Genomic DNA, 17,420 nt, shown 5'->3' on the forward strand with positions numbered 1-17,420 from the left:
GAGATTACATCCTGGGTGGCAGCGCCGAAAATAGCCGAGCCCCCCCCCGGGCTGCGGGAGGGCAGGTGGGGGGCGAGGGGAAAGGGGAACGGAGCAAGGGGGGGGGACGGTCACGCTGCACGCCTGTGCCAGGAGGGTTTGAGCAGCAGCAGGAACCCGAAATCCCCCTCGGGAGGACGGCACCGAGCGCGGAGCCTGGCGGTGGATGGTGCCGGGGGCATCCTCGGGCCCCTCGCCCCAGCCTGCTCCTTCCCGGCAGCGCCACGTTTTGTGATGCATGGGGGGAGGAAAACGAGCTCGCTGCGGACAGGGGAGCAGCTTGGGGGGTTCCTCCTGGCACTGAGGACGCCAGCACTGCTCTGGGGAGCCCCAAAGCAGCCGGCAGCTCCAGCAGAGCGCTGCCAGCCCCCCCCCCAGCCGCCCAGGCTGCGGACAGGCTCCCACCCAGCACAGCATCTGCTTCCCTCCCGCACCCAGAGACTTCCCCCTGCTCCGCACGCCACCCGCGCGTGCAAACAGCCCAGAGCAGCAGCGGGGGGAAGGGGGCAGAGCCCGGCAGCTGCCGTCCAGCTGCAGGAAGGACCGCGAGGAACCAGCAGAGCCGACGCGATTCCTGCGGCGACGGAGCCGGGAGGCTGTGCAGAAACAGGGCGGGGGAGGCACAGCAGGAAGCCTCTGGCACAGACCTGCGCTGCCCTGCGGACGCCTCCTCCCGTGCTGCCCTAATCCCGCCGTCCAGGTGGATTACGGGCACTGGAGGTGGCTGACGGCGCAGGGAGGGAGCTATAAAACCTGCCCGAGAAGCCCGGGCTGAGATCTCCCACGGGAAGGCGCAGCACAAAGCTGGAGCTGCACCTCGGCACGGCGCCCGCACCCCCAGCTGACCCTGCCCCACGCACCCAGCCGCCGGTGCAGCTCGAGCTGCAGTTTGACGCCTCAGAAGAAGGTGACGCGCCACAAGCCAGGACTGCGTTTCCTTTTAATTGATCAGAGCGGCTTCTCCGCCTCCATTTGTCCCGCACCATCTGTACAAACGGGGAAGCCAGAACAAGTAGGACAGTCTGGGGTTTCTCTGCAGCGACAGTGGGATTCCTGCAACACACAGAGGCGGAGCTGCTTTGAACACAGGGGGGGGGGGCTCGGCGGAGCAGGATCCCCACCCGAGGCCTCGCTCCTGCTGCTAAACGGCTGCGAGCGACCTCAGACCTGACCTCAAGGGCCACAGAGCAGAGGGAGCAGAGACCGGGGAGACACGGGGGAGCTGCTGCCCTGCTGTACCTGCTCTGGAGAGGCCGTCTGAGGCTCCGTGACTCACCTGCCAGGCACAGCGCTGCCGCGCAGAGAGCCTCCCGACTGCCAGTACGTGGGAAGAAAAAGAGATGAGGCAGAGACTTAGCAGGGCGCAGAGAAAAATGGGCCACGAGGAAAGCGGCCTCGCCTCGCCTCCCCCGAGACAGAAGCTGTTTGTTTGCAGTGGAAGGGAGTTGTACGAGGAGCAGAGGCCGCACCGCTCCCCGCGGGGCCCCAGGCTGCTCGCACGGCCGGCCCCGGGCTGCCCGGCCCAGCGGGGACCCGGAGGCAGCGGCGAGGCCCCGCTCGTGACCGCGGAGCTGCCGCCCGCTCCCGGAGGCAGCGCCGGGCCCTGCTGCCATCTAGCGGCCCCGGGACGGCTCCGAGCAGGGCCCCGCCGCGGCCCCTGGTGCTGACGGAGGGGCAGAGAGGGGCAGCCCTGCCGTCACCGCTCCCAAAACGTGTCACCGCTCCCAAAACGCCAGGCACAAGCCCTCAGGCCCCCCTGACAGCCCGGCCGGCCTGGCTATGGAGAGGGGAAGCTCCCCGTGGGCAGCAGGGAGCGAGGACTCTTCTGCAGAGCGGGTCTGGAAGTCAGCGAGGACGTCGGTGACGCTTACCAGATTACTCCAGGGCTTTCACAAGGGCTTCGTTAGCTTCTACTTTAATCTGAGCTTCTGCTTTAGCAGCTTCGTCGGACGCAGCAGCCACCTCGGAAATGGCCTTCTCCAGGTTTGATTTAGCAGTCTGAGCACCAGAACACAAGGAACGTGTCACCCAGAGACCATCACAAAGCGGGTGGCTGGCCCATAGCCCTCGAGTCACCCCCCCACCACCATTCTGCAGTCATCAGCCCCACGCACGGGGCCCCACGCAGGCTGCAGGAGGCTGTTTAGGTGCTGGGCTGGCAGCAGGCACCTCATCACCAGGCCCTGCTGGGGAAAAGCTGTTCCCAAGATGAAGAGGGGTGGGGAGGGGCCAGATCAGCATCTGTCCGAGGGCAGGGATGCGGCCTGGGGAGGGGTTCACGACTGCACGGCTTCCTCTCCCCACAGCCTGCCGGGGAGGAGCAGCCTTTGATCCCGATCAGGGGGGGAAGCTGGGGGTGAAGGCGCAGCCCCGGGTCTCTGTGCGTGCTCCGCAGGCACAGGAAGCTCCGGAGACAAGGAGAGAAGCGAGGAGTAAAACCTCCCAGCTGCGGGGATGTGCTACTCACAGCCAGGTCCAGCATGTCCATCGTCACTGCCTCCTCTGCCAGCACCTGCACCGTGGAGTCCGCGTTGACCGTGACGGAGCCGCTGCTCACTGCCAAGCACAGCGGCGTCAGGGGGGGCTGCCAGGGGGGTCAGCACGCGGGGCAGCTCTGGCGAGGAGACCCCAGGGAGCCCCAAGCTCCCTTTGCCAGAATAAAACCTCAAACCTCAAAGACCTTCCCCGAGCCCCACGGCAGCATTAGCCTCGTGTTAATTAAGAGAGAGGGGAAGCAGGGAAAGTTCTGCGAGGGCAGGGTGAGACGTGGTGCTGGGGGACAGGGGTGAGCGTGTGATGCTGGCAGCAGGGCGATGCTTGGACCAGTGACCCCGAAGGTCTTTTCTGCCCTTTTTTACGATTCTCTGACCGAGTGGCCTCTGAGCAAAAGAAAACCTGAGCCCCAAACTGCCTCGTGCTGAGCCCCCTCTCCTGCAGCACACCCCCAGACAGCAGGATGCCCTCCAGCAGCCACTGGCCGGGAAGGGAGAGACCCCCGGAGCCAAACGGGGCCCTCCTGACCCCACAGAGCCCCCTGACAGCCCCCCAACCCCAGCCCCAGCCCCATCCCTGTCCCTCCCATCCTCTCAGAGCCCCCTGACAGCCCCCCCAACCCTATCCCCGTCCCCACAGAGCCCCTATCAGACCCCCAACCCCATCCCCATCCCTCCAGGCCCCACAAAGCCCCCTGACAGCCCCCCCAACCCCATCCCCACCCCCCCCCGGTCCCTCCCGTCCCCTCAGGGCCCGGTCACGGCCCCCCCCCGCCCCTCCCCCCCATCCCTCACCGAAGTACTTGGTGGCCGCCCCGTCCTCGCCGTACACCGTCACCACGCCGGGCTTGAGGACCTGCAGCGTGGGGACGTGAGCCGCCAGGATGCCGAAGGAGCCGGTGAGGGTGGGCACGTCCACCTGCCTCACGGCCGCGCCGTTATAGAACACCTGAGGGGGGGGAGAGACACAGACAGAGAGCACCGGGAGGGCACCGCCGCCGCCCCGGGCCCCGCCGCCCGCCGCCCTCCGCCTCCTACCTGCGTGGGGGAGGCGAAGGTGAAGGCCATGGCGGCCGGGCCGGCCGCGGGCTCGGCGTAGGAGCGGGCCCGGGGCGGCGGCAGCGCGGCGAGGCGCAGGAGGCGGCGGGCGCTCAACATGGCGGCGGCGGCGGGCACGGGCCGGGCCGGCCAAGGGCGAGCTGAGGTGGGGGTGGGGGGGTGGCGCGGGGCACGCCGGGAGTTGTAGTCCGCCCCCTGCACCTCCCCGCGCCGCCAGACTACAAGGCCCGTGGGGCGCCGGGAGGGTGACGTCACCGGGAGGGCCGCTGGGGCGTATGGGAGATGTAGTTCTCCTGTGGAGTGTAGTCTGGCCCCCCCCCCCCCTTCGCGGTGTTTGTTTTGTTTGTGGTGTTTGTTGTAGGGTCGGAGTCGGGTTGGGGAGGGAGGGAGGGAGAGGGGTGCAGGTAGTGGGCTGGGCTGTGGGGGGGGGGAGGGAGGGGCTGTGGTGCGTGGGGGGTGGGCTGGGGGCTATGGGGTGGGCAGGGGGCTATGGGGTAAGGATAGGGTGGGTAGGGGGCTATAGGGTATGGGGCTATGGGGCTATAGAGGTATGGGGTAGGGGGCTGTGGGGTAGAGGACTATAGGGTAAGGGATTATAGGGTAGAGAGCTATGGGGCAGACAGGGTATGGGGCAGGGGGATATATGGGAAGGGGGCTATGGGGCAGGGGGCTATGGGGCTGTTGGATAGGGGGCTGTGGGGTAGAGGGCTATAGGGCAGGGGACTATAGGGTAAGGGACTGTAGGATAAGGGACTATAGGGTAAGGAACTATAGGGCACGGGGCTATAGGGTAAGGGACTATAGGGTAGGGGGCTGGGGGCTATAGGGCAGGGGTCTATAGGGCCGGGGGCTGTGGGGCCGGGGGCCGTGGGGCGGGCAGTGCGGGTGCGGGCAGGGCCGGGGCAGCCCCGTCCCCACGTGACGGCCGCGCCGCGCGGGGGCGGCCCCGCTTCATTCATAAATCCGGGGCCGCACCGAGCGCGGCGGCGGCGATGGAGCCCCGGCCCCGGCTCTAGGTGAGTGCCCGGCCCCGCCGCTATCGCGACAGACGGAGCTCGGCGCGATACGGGGGGGAGCCCGGCCCGACCCGACCCAGCCCCCCCCCGCTGCTCTCGGGGTTCCCGGGGGCTCCGTCCCGCTCCCCCCGGCGCCTCCCGCAGCCCCCTTCCCGCAGCCCCCCCCCCCCGGTGCTGCCCGCAGCCCCCTCCCCAGGCCGGGTGCAGCCCCCGGGGGGGGGGTCCCGGGGGTGCCGCAGCCTTGGGGGGGGGGCTCAGCGGGGCAGGATCCGTCCCGCCCCCGCCCGGTGCCCAGCGAGGGGTGGGGGGGGCTGAGCCCTGCCCGGTGCCCCCGGGCGTGGGGACAGCCCTGGGGGGGGGGGCCCGGCCGCTGCCCCCCCCCCGCCGCTGCCCAGACAATGGCCGTGCTGTTCCCGCCGGGTCGCCATGGAGACCGAATTCCTCCGTGATGGGGGGGGGGGAACAGCGGGGGCATTCTTCACCCCCCCCCCCCCCCCCACACCCCCTTCCCAACGGGGTTAGGGGGCGCCCAGCCCGGTCTCACCCGGGGGGGGGCGCCCCACGCGGGACCGCGGCCCCTCGGACTCCACGGGCCCAGCCGGGGGCGTGGGGGAGCCCCCGGGGGTCTCGGGGGGGGGGGGGGCTGGGGGATGCCCGGGGCCGGTGCGGGCTCGGGGCTCTCCCCGCCCCCCCGGTGCCCCCCGGTAACCCCTCCCCGTGCTGCCCCCCCCCCCCCCCCCGGCTCCATTCACATTTTTCCTTGCCCCGATTTTGGGCTTTTTTGCCGCGCCCCCCCCAGCCCCCCCCCGGAGCACGCGGCTCCCCACGGCCACAGCATCCCCGGCACCCTGGGGGGGGGGGCTCCGGGGGGAGGGGGGGCCCAGCCCCGGTTCCCGAAGGCCGCCGCTTTACGTGCCGGCTGCTTGGTGGGGGGGGGGGTCTCGGCCCTTCCCGGCCCCTTCCCCTCCCTCGGCGGTCCCGGTGCCCCCCCCCCGGTGGTGGCGGAGCCGCTGCGGGGCTGACTCAGCCCCCCCCCACCCCCAGCACCGCCCCCCCCCCGCCCACCCCCGTTTTCGTTGCGCGGGGGGCAGCGGCTGCGGGGGAGCTGTTGGGGGGGGGGGGGGGGAGGAGGGGGTGGCAGAGCCCGGGCAGGATCCGTGTCCCCCCCCCGGTGTCCCCCCCCCCCGGGGCCCGGCCTCCATCCTCCATCCGTGCTGACCACACCCTCCTCCAGCCCTTCATCCCCATCCCTCCCGGCAGCTCCGCACCGCGGTGCGGGGCAGGGCCCGGGTGTCCCCCCCCCACCCCATACCCGGTGTCCCCCCCCCCCCATCCCATCGTGGACCCCCCCCCGTTTGTCTCGCAGCGGCCCAGGACGCGCTCGGGCTGGCTCGGACCATGAGCGATGAGCCGACCCCCTGGGACAACGCGACCGAGAGCGCCACGGTGAGCGGCACGGGCTGGGGGGGCTGGGGGGGGGTCCTGGGGTCTGCGTGGGGCTGGGGGGGGCCGGGGACAGGGGTGGGAGCCGAGCCCAGGGTGAGGCTGTAGGGACTGGGGTGGGACATGAGCACGGGGCGTGGGGACAGGGAGGGTCAGGATGTGGCCACGGGGATGGGGATGGGGCTGTGGGGGGGGTGGTTTTAGGGGCAGCATCCTCCCCCCCCCCCCCTCCTGTCCTGCCCTCACCCCCCCCCGGAGCTCGGCGGCACCCCCCCGCGCCCCATTCAGCCCCCGCAGGCACCGAGCTCTGGGCTCTCAGCACCGGGGGGGGGAGAGGGGGTGTCCAAAAAAGCAGGGTCGGGGGGGTCCTGTCCCCATTCCCGCTGGGTGCGGGGGCCGCTGGCGGCTCGGCCCCCCCCCGGCTGCGGTTGCCTTGGTGAAGGCAGCTCCCCGCAGCCGGCAGCAGGCCCGGGGGTGGCGGGGGAGCCGCGAGCATCTCGGGGGAGCAGCTCTCAGCACCAGCCTCGGCAGGGCCCCCCCCCCTGCCCCCAACCCCCAGCCCCCAGCCCCAAGCACGTGTTGGTGTCCCCAAGCCCCCCCCCCCCCCCGTGTGTGTGTGTGTGTCCCCGCGCAGGCGGTGCCGGGCGAGGTGTCCCCGCAGGATGGCTACGTGCTGCTCCTCGCCCTGCTCTCCATCTTCATCGGGGGCACCCTGGTCCTGCTCTCCGGCATCCTGATCATCTGCCGCCGCTGCTGCGAGGCCGACCGCCGCCACTCCAGGTCAGTGGGGACGGCTGCTGCCACCCCCCCCCCCCCACCCCGGGGCGTTGTGGCACCGCTGGGGGTCCCGCGTGAAGCCCCCGCACCCCTCGCGGTGCCGACGCGGGGCACCTCGCAGCATCCTCTCCATCCCCGTAGGGCCAGCGATGACCCCGAGAAGACCAACACCACCTACCTGGACGACTCGCAGCCGGCCCAGGGTGAGCGCAGGGCTGGGGCTGGGGGCGCACCCCGGGGGGGGCACAGCGGGTCCTGCTCGTGGCGCGGTGCCCCAGAGCTGGGGCAGGGCTGGCAGCGCACCCCCTGCGCCCCCTGGTCAGGACGCAGCCGTGCAGCGAGTTTGCCCGGCCTCAGCTGGGAAGCCAGCAAGCCCCACAGAGGTGGGGAGGGGGCTGGTTGGTGGCTCTGACCCCCCCCCACCCGCTCCTCTCCGTAGATATCACCATCAAAGTGGAGGACCCCGACTGCCTCTCGGCCTCCAGCTACCGGGATGTGGAGACCGAGCGCTTCCTGTCCTCCAGCTCCTCCACCGCCCGCCGCGTCTCCTTCAACGAGGCCGCGCTGTTCGACCAGGGCAAGAAGACCCAGGAGAAGGGGAGGAGGTGAAGAGCCGGGCCGGGGGGGGTGGGCAGGGGGCTGGGGGCGCCCCCTGACCCAGCGTGCCCGCAGGTACACACTGACGGAGGGGGATTTCCACCACCTGAAGAACGCCCGCCTGACCCACCTGCACCTCCCGCCGCCCGCCCTCAAGATCGTCACCATCCACGAGTGCGAGTCCAGCGAGAACAGCCTGGCCATGACCCCCCGCCTGCCCCCCCCCAAGCCCGGCCTCGCCATCTTCCAGGTGAGTCCCACCCTGGGGAGCGGGCACGGAGCTGGGATGCACCTGGGGGGGAGTGGAAGGGTCGTGGGGGCTCGGGTCGTGGGGCGCAGCGGACCCTGACCCCAGTGCAAAGCCCCCCCCCTGAGCGAGCTGTGCCCCGCAGCCCCCCGGGGGGGCCCTGCCGCAGCCGGCGCTGCCCAGCCACGCCGTGTGCCCCAGCTCGGCGCTGCCCGGGGACACCTACAACTCCACCGTGGACACCAGCTTCGCCGAGGCCAGCCCCTCCGCCTCCTCTGACTCTGGGGAGGGCCCCTCGGTGAGTGCGGGCTGGGGGCCGGGGGCTGGGGTGGGCAGGGGAGGGGGCTCAGCGGGCTCAGCACCATCCTGCTCCCCCCGGTCTGACGGCGTGGGGACGGCCCCGTGCTCGGAGGGGGTGCTGGGCCCCCCTGCTCCGTGCTTTCAGGCCTGATGGGGGGGGTATCCAGCTAGAAATAGGCTCTGCCCCCCCCCGCCCCATCCCCTGCCCCAGGGGCCATTTGTGCATCACGCAGCCGAGCTGCAGGAGGAGGACAAAGGAGTGGGGCTGGGGGGGCCGTGGGGCCGTGCCTGGCTGCTCCCAGAGCTGGCACTCACAGCCCCCCCCCCCCCAATGCCCCCAGTTTGCCGCAGCACCCAGGAGTGGGAAGGGGGCCAGTGTGGGCAGTGCCAGCCCCGGGGACGCCCCCCCGGCCCCCTCCCAGGGCACCGTCCTGCAGTTCTTCACCCGCCTGCGCCGCCACGCCAGCCTGGACGGGGCCAGCCCCTACTTCAAGATCAAGAAGTGGAAGCTGGAGAGCACCCAGCGGGCGTCCAGCCTGGACACCAGAGGTGGGAGCTGGGGGGCGGCGGGGGAGCCCCCCGCAGGGATGCGACCGTGCCCCCACCCCTGCCCTGCGCCCCCCCAGGGTCCCCCAAGCGGCGCCAGTTCCAGCGGCAGCGGGCGGCGAGCGAGAGCATGGACCAGGAGGACCGGGACCCCCACGCCACCGACATCATCCAGTACATCGCCCGCACCGACGACGTCGCCTTCCACCCCGCGGGCGGCCCCTTCCTGCCCTCCCCCGCCAGCCCCCCACCCTCTCTCGGCAGGTATTTTTCAGTAGATAGAGGGGACGGGGAGGGTGCATGGGGCGGCCCTGCCTTTGGGGGGGCGGCGGGGCTTGGGGTGATGGGGGCAGGAGCTGGGATGGGGGCTCGGGGTGCGCGTGGGGGACCACAGGGCAGCGAGGTGCTGCCACCAAGCACTTTGTGGGTGCTGGGCTGGCGCCTCCTCTGCGTGCGGGGCCGTCCCCATCCCCATCCCTGCCGTGACGCCCGGTGGTGCCCGCAGGCTAGAGCCGGGCGAGGGGGGCGCGAGTGAGGCCGGTGCCCCGGAGCAGCCCAGCGCCTACCACGACATCTGGAGCCTGCGCGCCTCGCTGGAGCTCTACGCCTCCTCCGAGCGGAGCAACGACCAGGACTCGGTGCGCAGTGACGGCGGGGACAGCGTCTCCTCCGCCGGCGGCGTGGCCCCCTGCCCCTCCTCCTCCCTGGACGAGGCCGAAGGCCCCGAGGAGAAGCTCTGGGGTCGGCCCAAGCAGGAGGAGTCGGAGCCCGGCACGCGCAAGCTGCTGCAGATGGACAGCGGCTACGCCTCCATCGAGGCGCCCAGCCGGGGGGGCGAGGAGGGGCACCCCAAGGACCAGACGGCCTCGGAGAAGCGCATTTGCTTCACCAGCGCGGGGCGGAAAGGCACCATCTTCGAGAGCTTCGAGGGCCGGGAGCCGGAGGAGGAGGAAGAGGAGGAAGAAGAGGAGGAGGAGGAGGAGGAAGAGGAGGGGAGCGCAGCCCGGGGCGCGGTGGGCGGGGGTCCCCTCCGTCCCCACAGCCCCCTGGCCTGGTCCCCGTACGGGCAGATGTTGGCGGGGCGGGAGGCGGCGCCGCCCCGGCGGGACTACAGCATCGACGAGAAGACGGACGCGCTCTTCAACGCCTTCGTGCGCCACGACCCGCAGTTCGACGAGTCGCCGCTGCGGGGGAAGCACCGCTCGCGCGCCCACCTGCGCAAGCAGTGGCAGCACGCCAAGCAGTACAGCGACCCCGGCGTGCGCTACCCCGCGCTGGAGCGGCACCGCACGCCCCTGCGCCGCGGGGACAGCGCCAACTACCCCCTGGACGCCCGCTTCCACAGCCCCCTGCCCCGCATCGTCAGCGCCGGCGACGAGGAGGCGGCGGAGGCGGCCGAGGGGGGCCCCAGCGCCTCGCCGCTGCCCGACCCCGAGATCCAGGTGATCGTGGAGGAGCCCGGCGAGGCGGCCCCCGAGCCCAAGGCCAGCCCCGAGCCCGGCGGGGACGACTGCCCCGGCCCCGGGCAGTGCCTGGGGCTGGGCCCCGGCTCGGAGCTGATGGACAAAATCACCGGCGGCCTCGAGGAGCGGCTCTACGGCCACCTGAGGAAGGCGGCCGAGAGCACGGAGCGCGCGGTGGCCGTGGCGGCCAGCGACGCCCCCCCCGACCACGGCCCCGTCTAAGCCCGGCACCGAGGGGGCAGAGACCCCGGCAAGGGGCGCGGGGGGAGCAGCCGGTGCGCGGCACGCGGGGCGCCACGGGACGGGCGGCCCCGGCGCGGGGAAGGCCAGGCGGGCGCGTGGGGGCCCCTGGCCGTGCCCACCCCGCCGCGGGGGGCCGGCAGCGCGGGGTGGCCGAGCCCCGGTGCTCGCGGGAGCGAGGAGCCGCCGGGTGCCGGCAGGGCGCAGAGGTGGAGCAGAGCATGTGCCAGGAGGCTGGCGCCGAGGGACTTGGCTAATAAACCCCCGAACCGAGCTGAGGCCTAATCCTTACCTCGCAGCAGAGCTGTGTAGCAGCTACGCTCTCCCCTCTCGCTGGTTTTTGGGTTTTGTTTTGGCTTTTATTTTTTATTTTACAAGCAATAAGGCCGCTCCGTCCAGCTGGGGACTCGTCGTGGGGGGAGCAGGGACGGTGCCCGCGAGCAGCCCCAGCACCGCGGGGAGCCTGAACTGGAAGCGGGGCCTGGGGCTGCTGTGCTGGGGCAGGAGGATGCTGGGGGGGGTGGGGGGGGCTTGTGCATCCCCTGGGGGGGGGCCCAGGCAAGCTGCGGCCCCCAGAGCAGCAGCATCCTGGGGGCTGGGGAGGATGGAGCCCCCCGGGGCCACCCTTTGCCTGTCCCTGGTGCTGTCCCTTCCCAGCACTCGGTGACGTGAGGGGGGGGCCGGGCTGGTGCATGCCATGGGTGCCCCCCCAGCACCCCCCGGGGGCTCAGCGCACTCAGAGGTTATTTATTGGTTTTTACAGAGGGGGATGCTGCTGCTCCTGGGGTTAGCTTTTTATTGTGTTTGTTTTGTTTTTAATTTATTTATGTTTCAATGGATGGGTGAAAAAAGAAAAAAAAAAAGAGAAAAAAAGCCCAAGCTGTGTTACTGGGGGGGGGGCTCGGCAGTGGGGTGGGAGGGGGCACAGCCGAGGGCCCCCCCCAGCACCGCAGTCCTGCCCCACGCCCCCTTTGCATGCGAGTAAAGAGCCCGGGTCCCTCCTTCCCCTCTGCAAGTCTGTGTCCAAAGCACTAACTCCGACTCCAACTCAGCGTTTTTAAGTCTATGAACAAAGGAGAAAAAGAAAAAAAAAAAAAGAAAAGAACAACAAAAAAAAAAGCTGTGACTTTGAGCTTGGTTCTCGCCTTCCTGCCCCCGCCGGGCCGTTTCCTCCCCTGCTCGCCCACCGTGGCTCCGGGCAGGGCGCGTTTCCCCAGCACCCGCCTGCGGCAGGAGGAAGGACAGCATGAAACCCACCTCTCTCTTTTCACTTTATTTCTTTTTTTCTTTAAAAAAAAAAAAAAAGGAAAAAAAAAAAGGAAAAAAAAATACGCTGAACGCACCCATTCCCTTTTCCGAGCCCTTTTACAGCATGCAGGTTTAATAGAGTTTTGCTTTGTCTTAATACCTGTTTTTTTGTTTTTTGTTTTTTTTTTCCTCATCTGGTTTATTTTAAACACATCACGATGTGTAGGAATCTCTAAATATACCGCAAATATAAACAAAAAAAAAAAAAAGAGGAAAATATATAATATATAACAGTAGTCTAAAACATAAAGTGCACGGCAATGGCTTTGCACGACTTCTACACAGCCAGGGCGGGGAGAGGGGCGCAGGTCCCCCCGCCCCCCGGCCCCGTCCCACCCTTCCCATCGCGAAATTAAAAACAGAATCAGTGTCTTGATTGGCAAAGAGTGATTGGGGTGGGGGGGCAGCATCTTCGCAGCCGGAGGTTTCTCCGTCCAGGGTGGTCGGGGGGGGGGTCTCGCCCCATCAGCTCCTGGCGCTGTCCGTAGCGAGGGGGCCGCGGGGAGGGTGGGGGCGTTTTCCTCGGTTGGTTTCCTCGGTTTTTGGGTCGCAAGCACAGTCCGCTCCCAGGAGAGACGCCGGGGTGGGCGAGGACGAGGGGCGCGGGCGGCCCAGGCCCTGGGATGCTGCGTGGAGGAGAAACGAGAGGAGGGTGGGGAGGGGAGGGCAGCGGGGCCCGAACCCGGCTCTGCCCCTGGCACCTCGGGGACCCCCCCCAGCCCCTGGTGCTGGGGAGGGGGCGAGCACTTGCCCAGCGCCCAGCCCTTCGGTGGGGGAGCCCCAAACCCAGCCCTGAAGCTGGGAAGGGAAAATCCAGAGGGGAGAGAGCGGAGCCCACGGGCAGCATCCCTACGGGGAAGGGGCACGGCCGGGCACCGAGGCAAGGGCAGCAGCAATTCACCCGGGAGGAAATCAGAGGAATTGACCTGAGCGGGCTCTTGGGACCCCCAAAACCCCCCTGAGCTGAGCCCCCCGGGCTGTGGTCACCAAGTGGGAAGGGGCGCGAGGAGCAGCAGCTCCCCGGGGAGACCCGGAGCCGAGGCATTTGCTGGCAGCGCAGTAACTCCCCGTGCAGGTGACTCACTCCCAGCCATGAATTAAAGATGAAAGCTGCCACCCGGGCTGAGCGCGGGTCTGACAGCTGCAGGGGGAGGAACGGGCTTTTATTTCTGGCTTTTTTTTCACACCACAAAGCTGGTCGTGATCCAAACAGATAACAGAGCCTCAGCCCCACGGAGCGCCGGTGACGAGCGCGAGCGTGAGGACGGGGGTGGATGAGCGCTGAGCGTGAGTCATCGCTGGCTCACTTATGAATGAGGGGTGGGAAGAAGGGGACAGGGCTGCAGAGCGGAGGAACGAGCCGGAAAAAGGAGAGGGGGGGAGCAGGGAGGGCTCTCAGCTTCCCTGAGCGCCCGAGTTGGGCGAGGATGGGGCTTGGGCATGGTCGGTGCACCCTGGTGGGTGACCTGGGCACCTCCCGGCCCCGGGGAGGGACCCCAGAAGCTCCCCCCAGGAGGCTCTGCCCCACGCTGCAGCCTGGGGGCTTCACCCCCCACAGGCAGGAGGGCGGCGATGCCGGGAATAACACAGGGGGCTCTGGTGCCGAGGAGAGGGGCACCCCCAGACCTCCCCCTCTCCCCAGCCGGGGCCGCAAACCCCTCTGCACCCAAGGGTGCCCACCCGCCGTGGCCGTACCTGTGCGGGGCGCTCCCGGCTCACTGCTGCTTGCAGGTGGAGAGCTTGCGGATCTTGCTGCTGGCCGAGCAGGCCTTGCGCGAGGGGTTGGAGGAGGCGCTGGCTCGCCGCTCCGCCTTGGATTTGGTGCTCAGCTGCCCCGGCTCCGTCCCGTTCATGCAGACGGCCTTGGGCAGCCCCCGGCTGCGGCTCTGCCCGTTCTGCCCGGCCTCCTCCTCAGGCACCTGTCCTGCAAGGGGAGCCAGGCGTCAGGCCGGCAGCCGCCTTCCCCCCCCCACACACACACCACAAGGCATCGCTTCTGCTCTTGCCCCACGCCTCCCGTCGCCCAAAGCCAAGCCAGGGCTGGCTGCAGAGCCCTCGAGAACAGCCCCAAGACCTCGTCTCCCTCCCAGGGGCTGCCTTTGCCCCGTTTCTCCACCCCGCAGCAGCCGGTGGTGCCCAGCAGTGGGTGCACGAGGAACCAGAGGCACCCAGGGCACGGCCGGCACAGGGCCCCAGGGCAGGAGCACCCCGTGCCCACAGCCCCAGAGGCTGCTCTCCTCTCCCCCCGGTGTCCTTCTCCCTCCAGGGGACAAGTCACAGCCCCGTGCACCCCCCTGCAGGGCTCCCAGGGGCTTGGTGGGGCTGGAGGGCACAGACCTGGCTTTTACACCACATCAAATGATCAGCTTCACCCCCAGAGGTGCACAACCACCCTGAACAGAACACAGGAGCTCAGGGAACCCCCCCAGGAGCTCAGGTACCACCTGCAGGACATCGGGTACCCCCCTAGGAGCTCAGGCACACCCCAGCCCCTTGAGGGGACGTCCAGCAGGAGCACAGCTCACGCTCCCCCTGCTCAGAGCAGCCCCATCTCCCCCCTAGGAGCAGCTCGGTGCCACTCAGCACAGCGGCTGCGGGGCCGTTCCCAGAGGGATCCCCCTGCCACCACAACCAGACGGGGCTCAGGTCACAGCCCCGGGGGCAGGGAACGACACAGGACACCCCCCAGCACAGCCCTGGCTGGAGCAGGAGGGGATGAGGGGGACGAGGGGACGCCACTGCGCACATCGGCCCCAACGCCCCATGGCACCGCTGCGCATCCCCTGGATGGGGGCTGAGGGAAGGATTGGGGTTGAGGGAAGGATTCGTCAGGTTCCCAGCTCCCCCCACCGGATCCAGCCGAGGCAATTTCCTTCCAGCAGGAACGTCACGCTCCAGGGCCCTTCAGTTATGACTCAGAGGGCTGAGTGGAAGCTGAAGGCTGTAAGACGATTATGGATAATTTTCTTTAAAGGATGCTCGATCCTTTCTCCGCCAAGGCCGAGCAGCACGTCATCTCGCCACTTGCGCCAGCGATCACCCCACCGCGTGGGGAGGAGGGGGACACGGGGGGGGGGGGGTGCCCGAGGGATGCAGCAGGGTCCCAGCGGGGTCCCCCTCGGACCCCCTCTCCCCTCGGTGCTGCTGCAGTGGGGCTGCACGGGTTCCCCTTGCTCTGCTCCCTGCCTGTGCCTCTGCGTGGCTGCTACAGCCCCTGGCCGTGTGCAGGGAGCCCTCCTCCTCCTCCTCCTCATCCTCATCATCATCCTCATCCTCAGGAGGAAGAAGAAATGAGGGGCCCACAAAGGGCCGTGGAGGGCTGTGGGGTCAGTGGCCCTCAGCACCCACCTTCCTTGCTTCTGCCTCGCCTGGTACCAGCTGCTCCCAGCGGTGCTGCTGGGCACCCATCGCGCTCCTCGGGGAGGGGGGACCAGCCCCGTGCCCCCCAAAACGCAGCTCCCGCTCCTCCCGGGGCTCCAGGAGCAGAGGTGCCCGGCTGGTGTGGCCCCGAGCTGCCTGGGGGGGGCTGCTAAGGGCTGAGAGGAGCTGAGGAGCCCCAGCCATACCCACGGGGCCAGGAGGGAGCTGCCCCCCAGTTTTCAGCTTCCACCTCCCGACCCCCTAAAGGCTGGGGTGACTCGCCAGGGAAGGGTCAAAGCCCCCCCAGAGGGTGAGGACACTCCGGACCCCCCCAGTTCCTCCAGTCCCCGACCCGCAGAGTCCGGCCGTGCCCCCACCGAGCCCAGGGTCCGTCCTCTCCCCCCCAACCCCAATTTCACATCTGCAGAGACTCCAATAACCCCCCCCTTCGAAGCTCAACACTTATCCTTCCCCTCCTTCAGCTGAACTAGGGCCAAGTCAATTAACATTTCTGACTGGGGAGGGAAGAAAAAAAAACCCACCCTAAACAGTTCATTTGTCTTCTGGGTGACTGTTCCCTCCTCCCCCTCCCACCCTGCCTGAAAAGAACAATCCCCCGAGTCTATTACGGCCACCGAGGAGGGAGGGGGAATTGCAGGCTAATTTTACCTCCTTCACCAATGACAGTTGCTGACGTTCAGATTAATGAAAATAAAAATTCGCCATCGGATGGAGTCTTGGCAACTGCCTGCCCCCGCGGAAGCCGGTGACCCAGCGCTGTGTCTGCTCACAGCCCCCTCCCAGCGCAGCATCAGCGGCTGAACGGGGCTAAAAATAAAATAAATAAAAAGGAAAAGGAGGGACGAGGCTTTGAGAACGCGCGTGCTCGTCCTTGCCACCTCTCCCGTTTCTTAATGGCTCCATCCAGCTCATTCAGGCGCAAAAAAAAAAAGGGTTCAGAATAAAACCGGAGAGCTTTGGACTCGCTGCGTTGGCCAGGCACAAACACGCAGACACGATGCGCTGCGGGGAGCGCGCCTCCTCCCGTGCCAGGCAGCACCCAAAGGCTCCAGCCCTGCCTTCATTTTCCTATTTTCCAGCCTCAGACTGAAGGAAAGGAAAAAAAAAAAAAAAAAAAAAAAAACCAGCATCGAGCTCTGCAGCCATTTGCCTCCACCCGAGGAGCGGGCTGCAGCTGAGCGAGGGGTTAATGGGAGGGGAGGAAAAAAGCAGAGCACGGCACCAAGCAGCAGCTGTGAGGGGCTCGGTGCTCCTCTCTCCAAGCAGGAGGGCAGCACTGGTGGGCAGGAGGCTTTGTGGTGTGCTCAGCACCACCACCTCCCTCCTCAGCACTTCCCGGGCTGAGACGTTTCACACCCACCGAGGCAGGGGCACGGGACGGTCGAGGCTCTCCACAGGGCTGCACAGATCTTTAAATAGCCCCTTAAAAATAAAAGCCCTTTCTCACAGCCCCTTTTTCCCCCGAGGAAGGGGAGATTTAACGAGGTTCCCTCTTGTCCCTCCCACCCTGAGCACCTCGGAGGCGCCTGCACTGCCCCTGCTGCCCAGCAGAGCCCCGGCTGAATGGATCACTCAGTTCCTGCATTGATCAGCCACTTACAAGGTGGATTTTCTTTCCTTTTTTTTTTTTTTTTAGTCTTTATTTTAATATGGCATCGCTGTTAGCAATGGAACGCTTGCGTGGAGCTGGGCACCTTCAAGGAATCCTGCAGGAAGACTCGGGGAAGGCAGATTAGGAGCTGTGCTCTGTGCAGGCTGCCCCCAGACTTCTTTAATCATACAAACCCAGGGGAGCCTGCTCCTGCTCAGCCCTGATCCTCCTTGGAGCTTGTTGGGAGCGGTGTTGCACTTCAGACAGGGGGAGTCCCACCCACTGAAGCCCCTAACCTGTAAATCACACCGATCACACCAGCCCCCTTTTTTGTCAGCCCTCCTTTAAGAGGCCTCGAGGAGTCCCGTGAGCAGCCTGACCGTCAGATTGAGCCCTGGGTTGGGGAACGGGAGCTCACGCATGGTCAGGCTCCCTCCGAGCTGCAAGAGAGGGCTGCTGAGGAGAGCAGCACAGGGACATCCCGCCTGGAGAAATCCTCCTCTTGCTCCTCTGGGTCCTAGGGGCTGCACCCAGACTGTGGGGTTGGGCAGAGCCCAGGGATCCCTGTCCTGGACACATCCAGCTCGGCACATCGCCGCCGCGAGAGCAGAACGCCCACGTGCTGGGTAGGGGACCTACGGGACCCTCATAGGGGCTGGAAACGCTGCTTTACTCCTCTAGGCACCTGAGCGAGGCATGCAGCAAGCCCTGAAGTGATGGAGAGGCTAAAACCCATCACCACTCACCAGTTCAGCGAAACCAAATCACGTTCAGCCCACCCAGGCTACCGGTAACAGGGGAAATGCTGACCTAGGGGGCCACCACTAAGCCTACTGAGGGTCAGGTCTCTAATCCCTCTGAAACAGCACAAATCACACACGAGAACTTCAGACATCTTCAAACATCTTTCAGCAACGTGCC

The 17,420-nt window shown here is 67.8% G+C and overlaps 3 protein-coding genes across 4 annotated transcripts in view; 1 reads left to right on the top strand and 2 right to left on the bottom strand.

Annotated features, from left to right (window-relative positions):
* Nucleotides 1-965: 965 nt before the first annotated feature.
* On the bottom strand, nt 966-3,727 carry ATP5F1D (ATP synthase F1 subunit delta). Of its 2 annotated transcripts, XM_084499078.1 has the most exons (6): nt 3,570-3,727; nt 3,327-3,480; nt 2,507-2,595; nt 1,911-2,037; nt 1,316-1,353; nt 966-1,092 (listed from the first exon to the last, which is right to left on the bottom strand). In XM_084499078.1, the coding sequence occupies exons 1-4, from the start codon at nt 3,687-3,689 to the stop codon at nt 1,915-1,917; spliced, it is 486 nt and encodes a 161-aa protein (XP_084355204.1). In that variant the 5' UTR covers nt 3,690-3,727; the 3' UTR covers nt 966-1,092; nt 1,316-1,353; nt 1,911-1,914. The 2 variants fall into 2 exon arrangements, with proteins under 2 accessions (XP_084355204.1, XP_084355205.1); XM_084499079.1 differs by lacking the exon at nt 1,316-1,353.
* A 759-nt stretch (nt 3,728-4,486) lies between these two features.
* On the top strand, nt 4,487-11,903 carry CBARP (CACN subunit beta associated regulatory protein). The gene is made up of 10 exons (XM_084499026.1): nt 4,487-4,606; nt 5,973-6,052; nt 6,684-6,829; nt 6,968-7,029; nt 7,266-7,431; nt 7,499-7,673; nt 7,816-7,968; nt 8,312-8,519; nt 8,597-8,780; nt 9,022-11,903. The coding sequence occupies exons 2-10, from the start codon at nt 6,005-6,007 to the stop codon at nt 10,199-10,201; spliced, it is 2,322 nt and encodes a 773-aa protein (XP_084355152.1). The 5' UTR covers nt 4,487-4,606; nt 5,973-6,004; the 3' UTR covers nt 10,202-11,903.
* The window catches only part of STK11 (serine/threonine kinase 11), a 34,733-nt gene continuing 28,891 nt past the window's right edge, over nt 11,579-17,420 (bottom strand). Inside the window, exons 9-10 of the mRNA XM_084499044.1 lie at nt 13,223-13,451; nt 11,579-12,153 (exon numbers count right to left, since the gene is read on the bottom strand). Of these exons, the coding sequence (XP_084355170.1) occupies nt 13,243-13,451 (209 nt within the window). The 3' untranslated portion in view covers nt 11,579-12,153; nt 13,223-13,242. The remainder of the gene's footprint in view (nt 12,154-13,222; nt 13,452-17,420) is intronic.

The sequence above is a fragment of the Aythya ferina genome, assembly GCF_964211825.1.
Source record: "Aythya ferina genome assembly, chromosome: 26".
In the NCBI taxonomy this organism is placed as follows: Eukaryota; Metazoa; Chordata; class Aves; order Anseriformes; family Anatidae; genus Aythya; species Aythya ferina.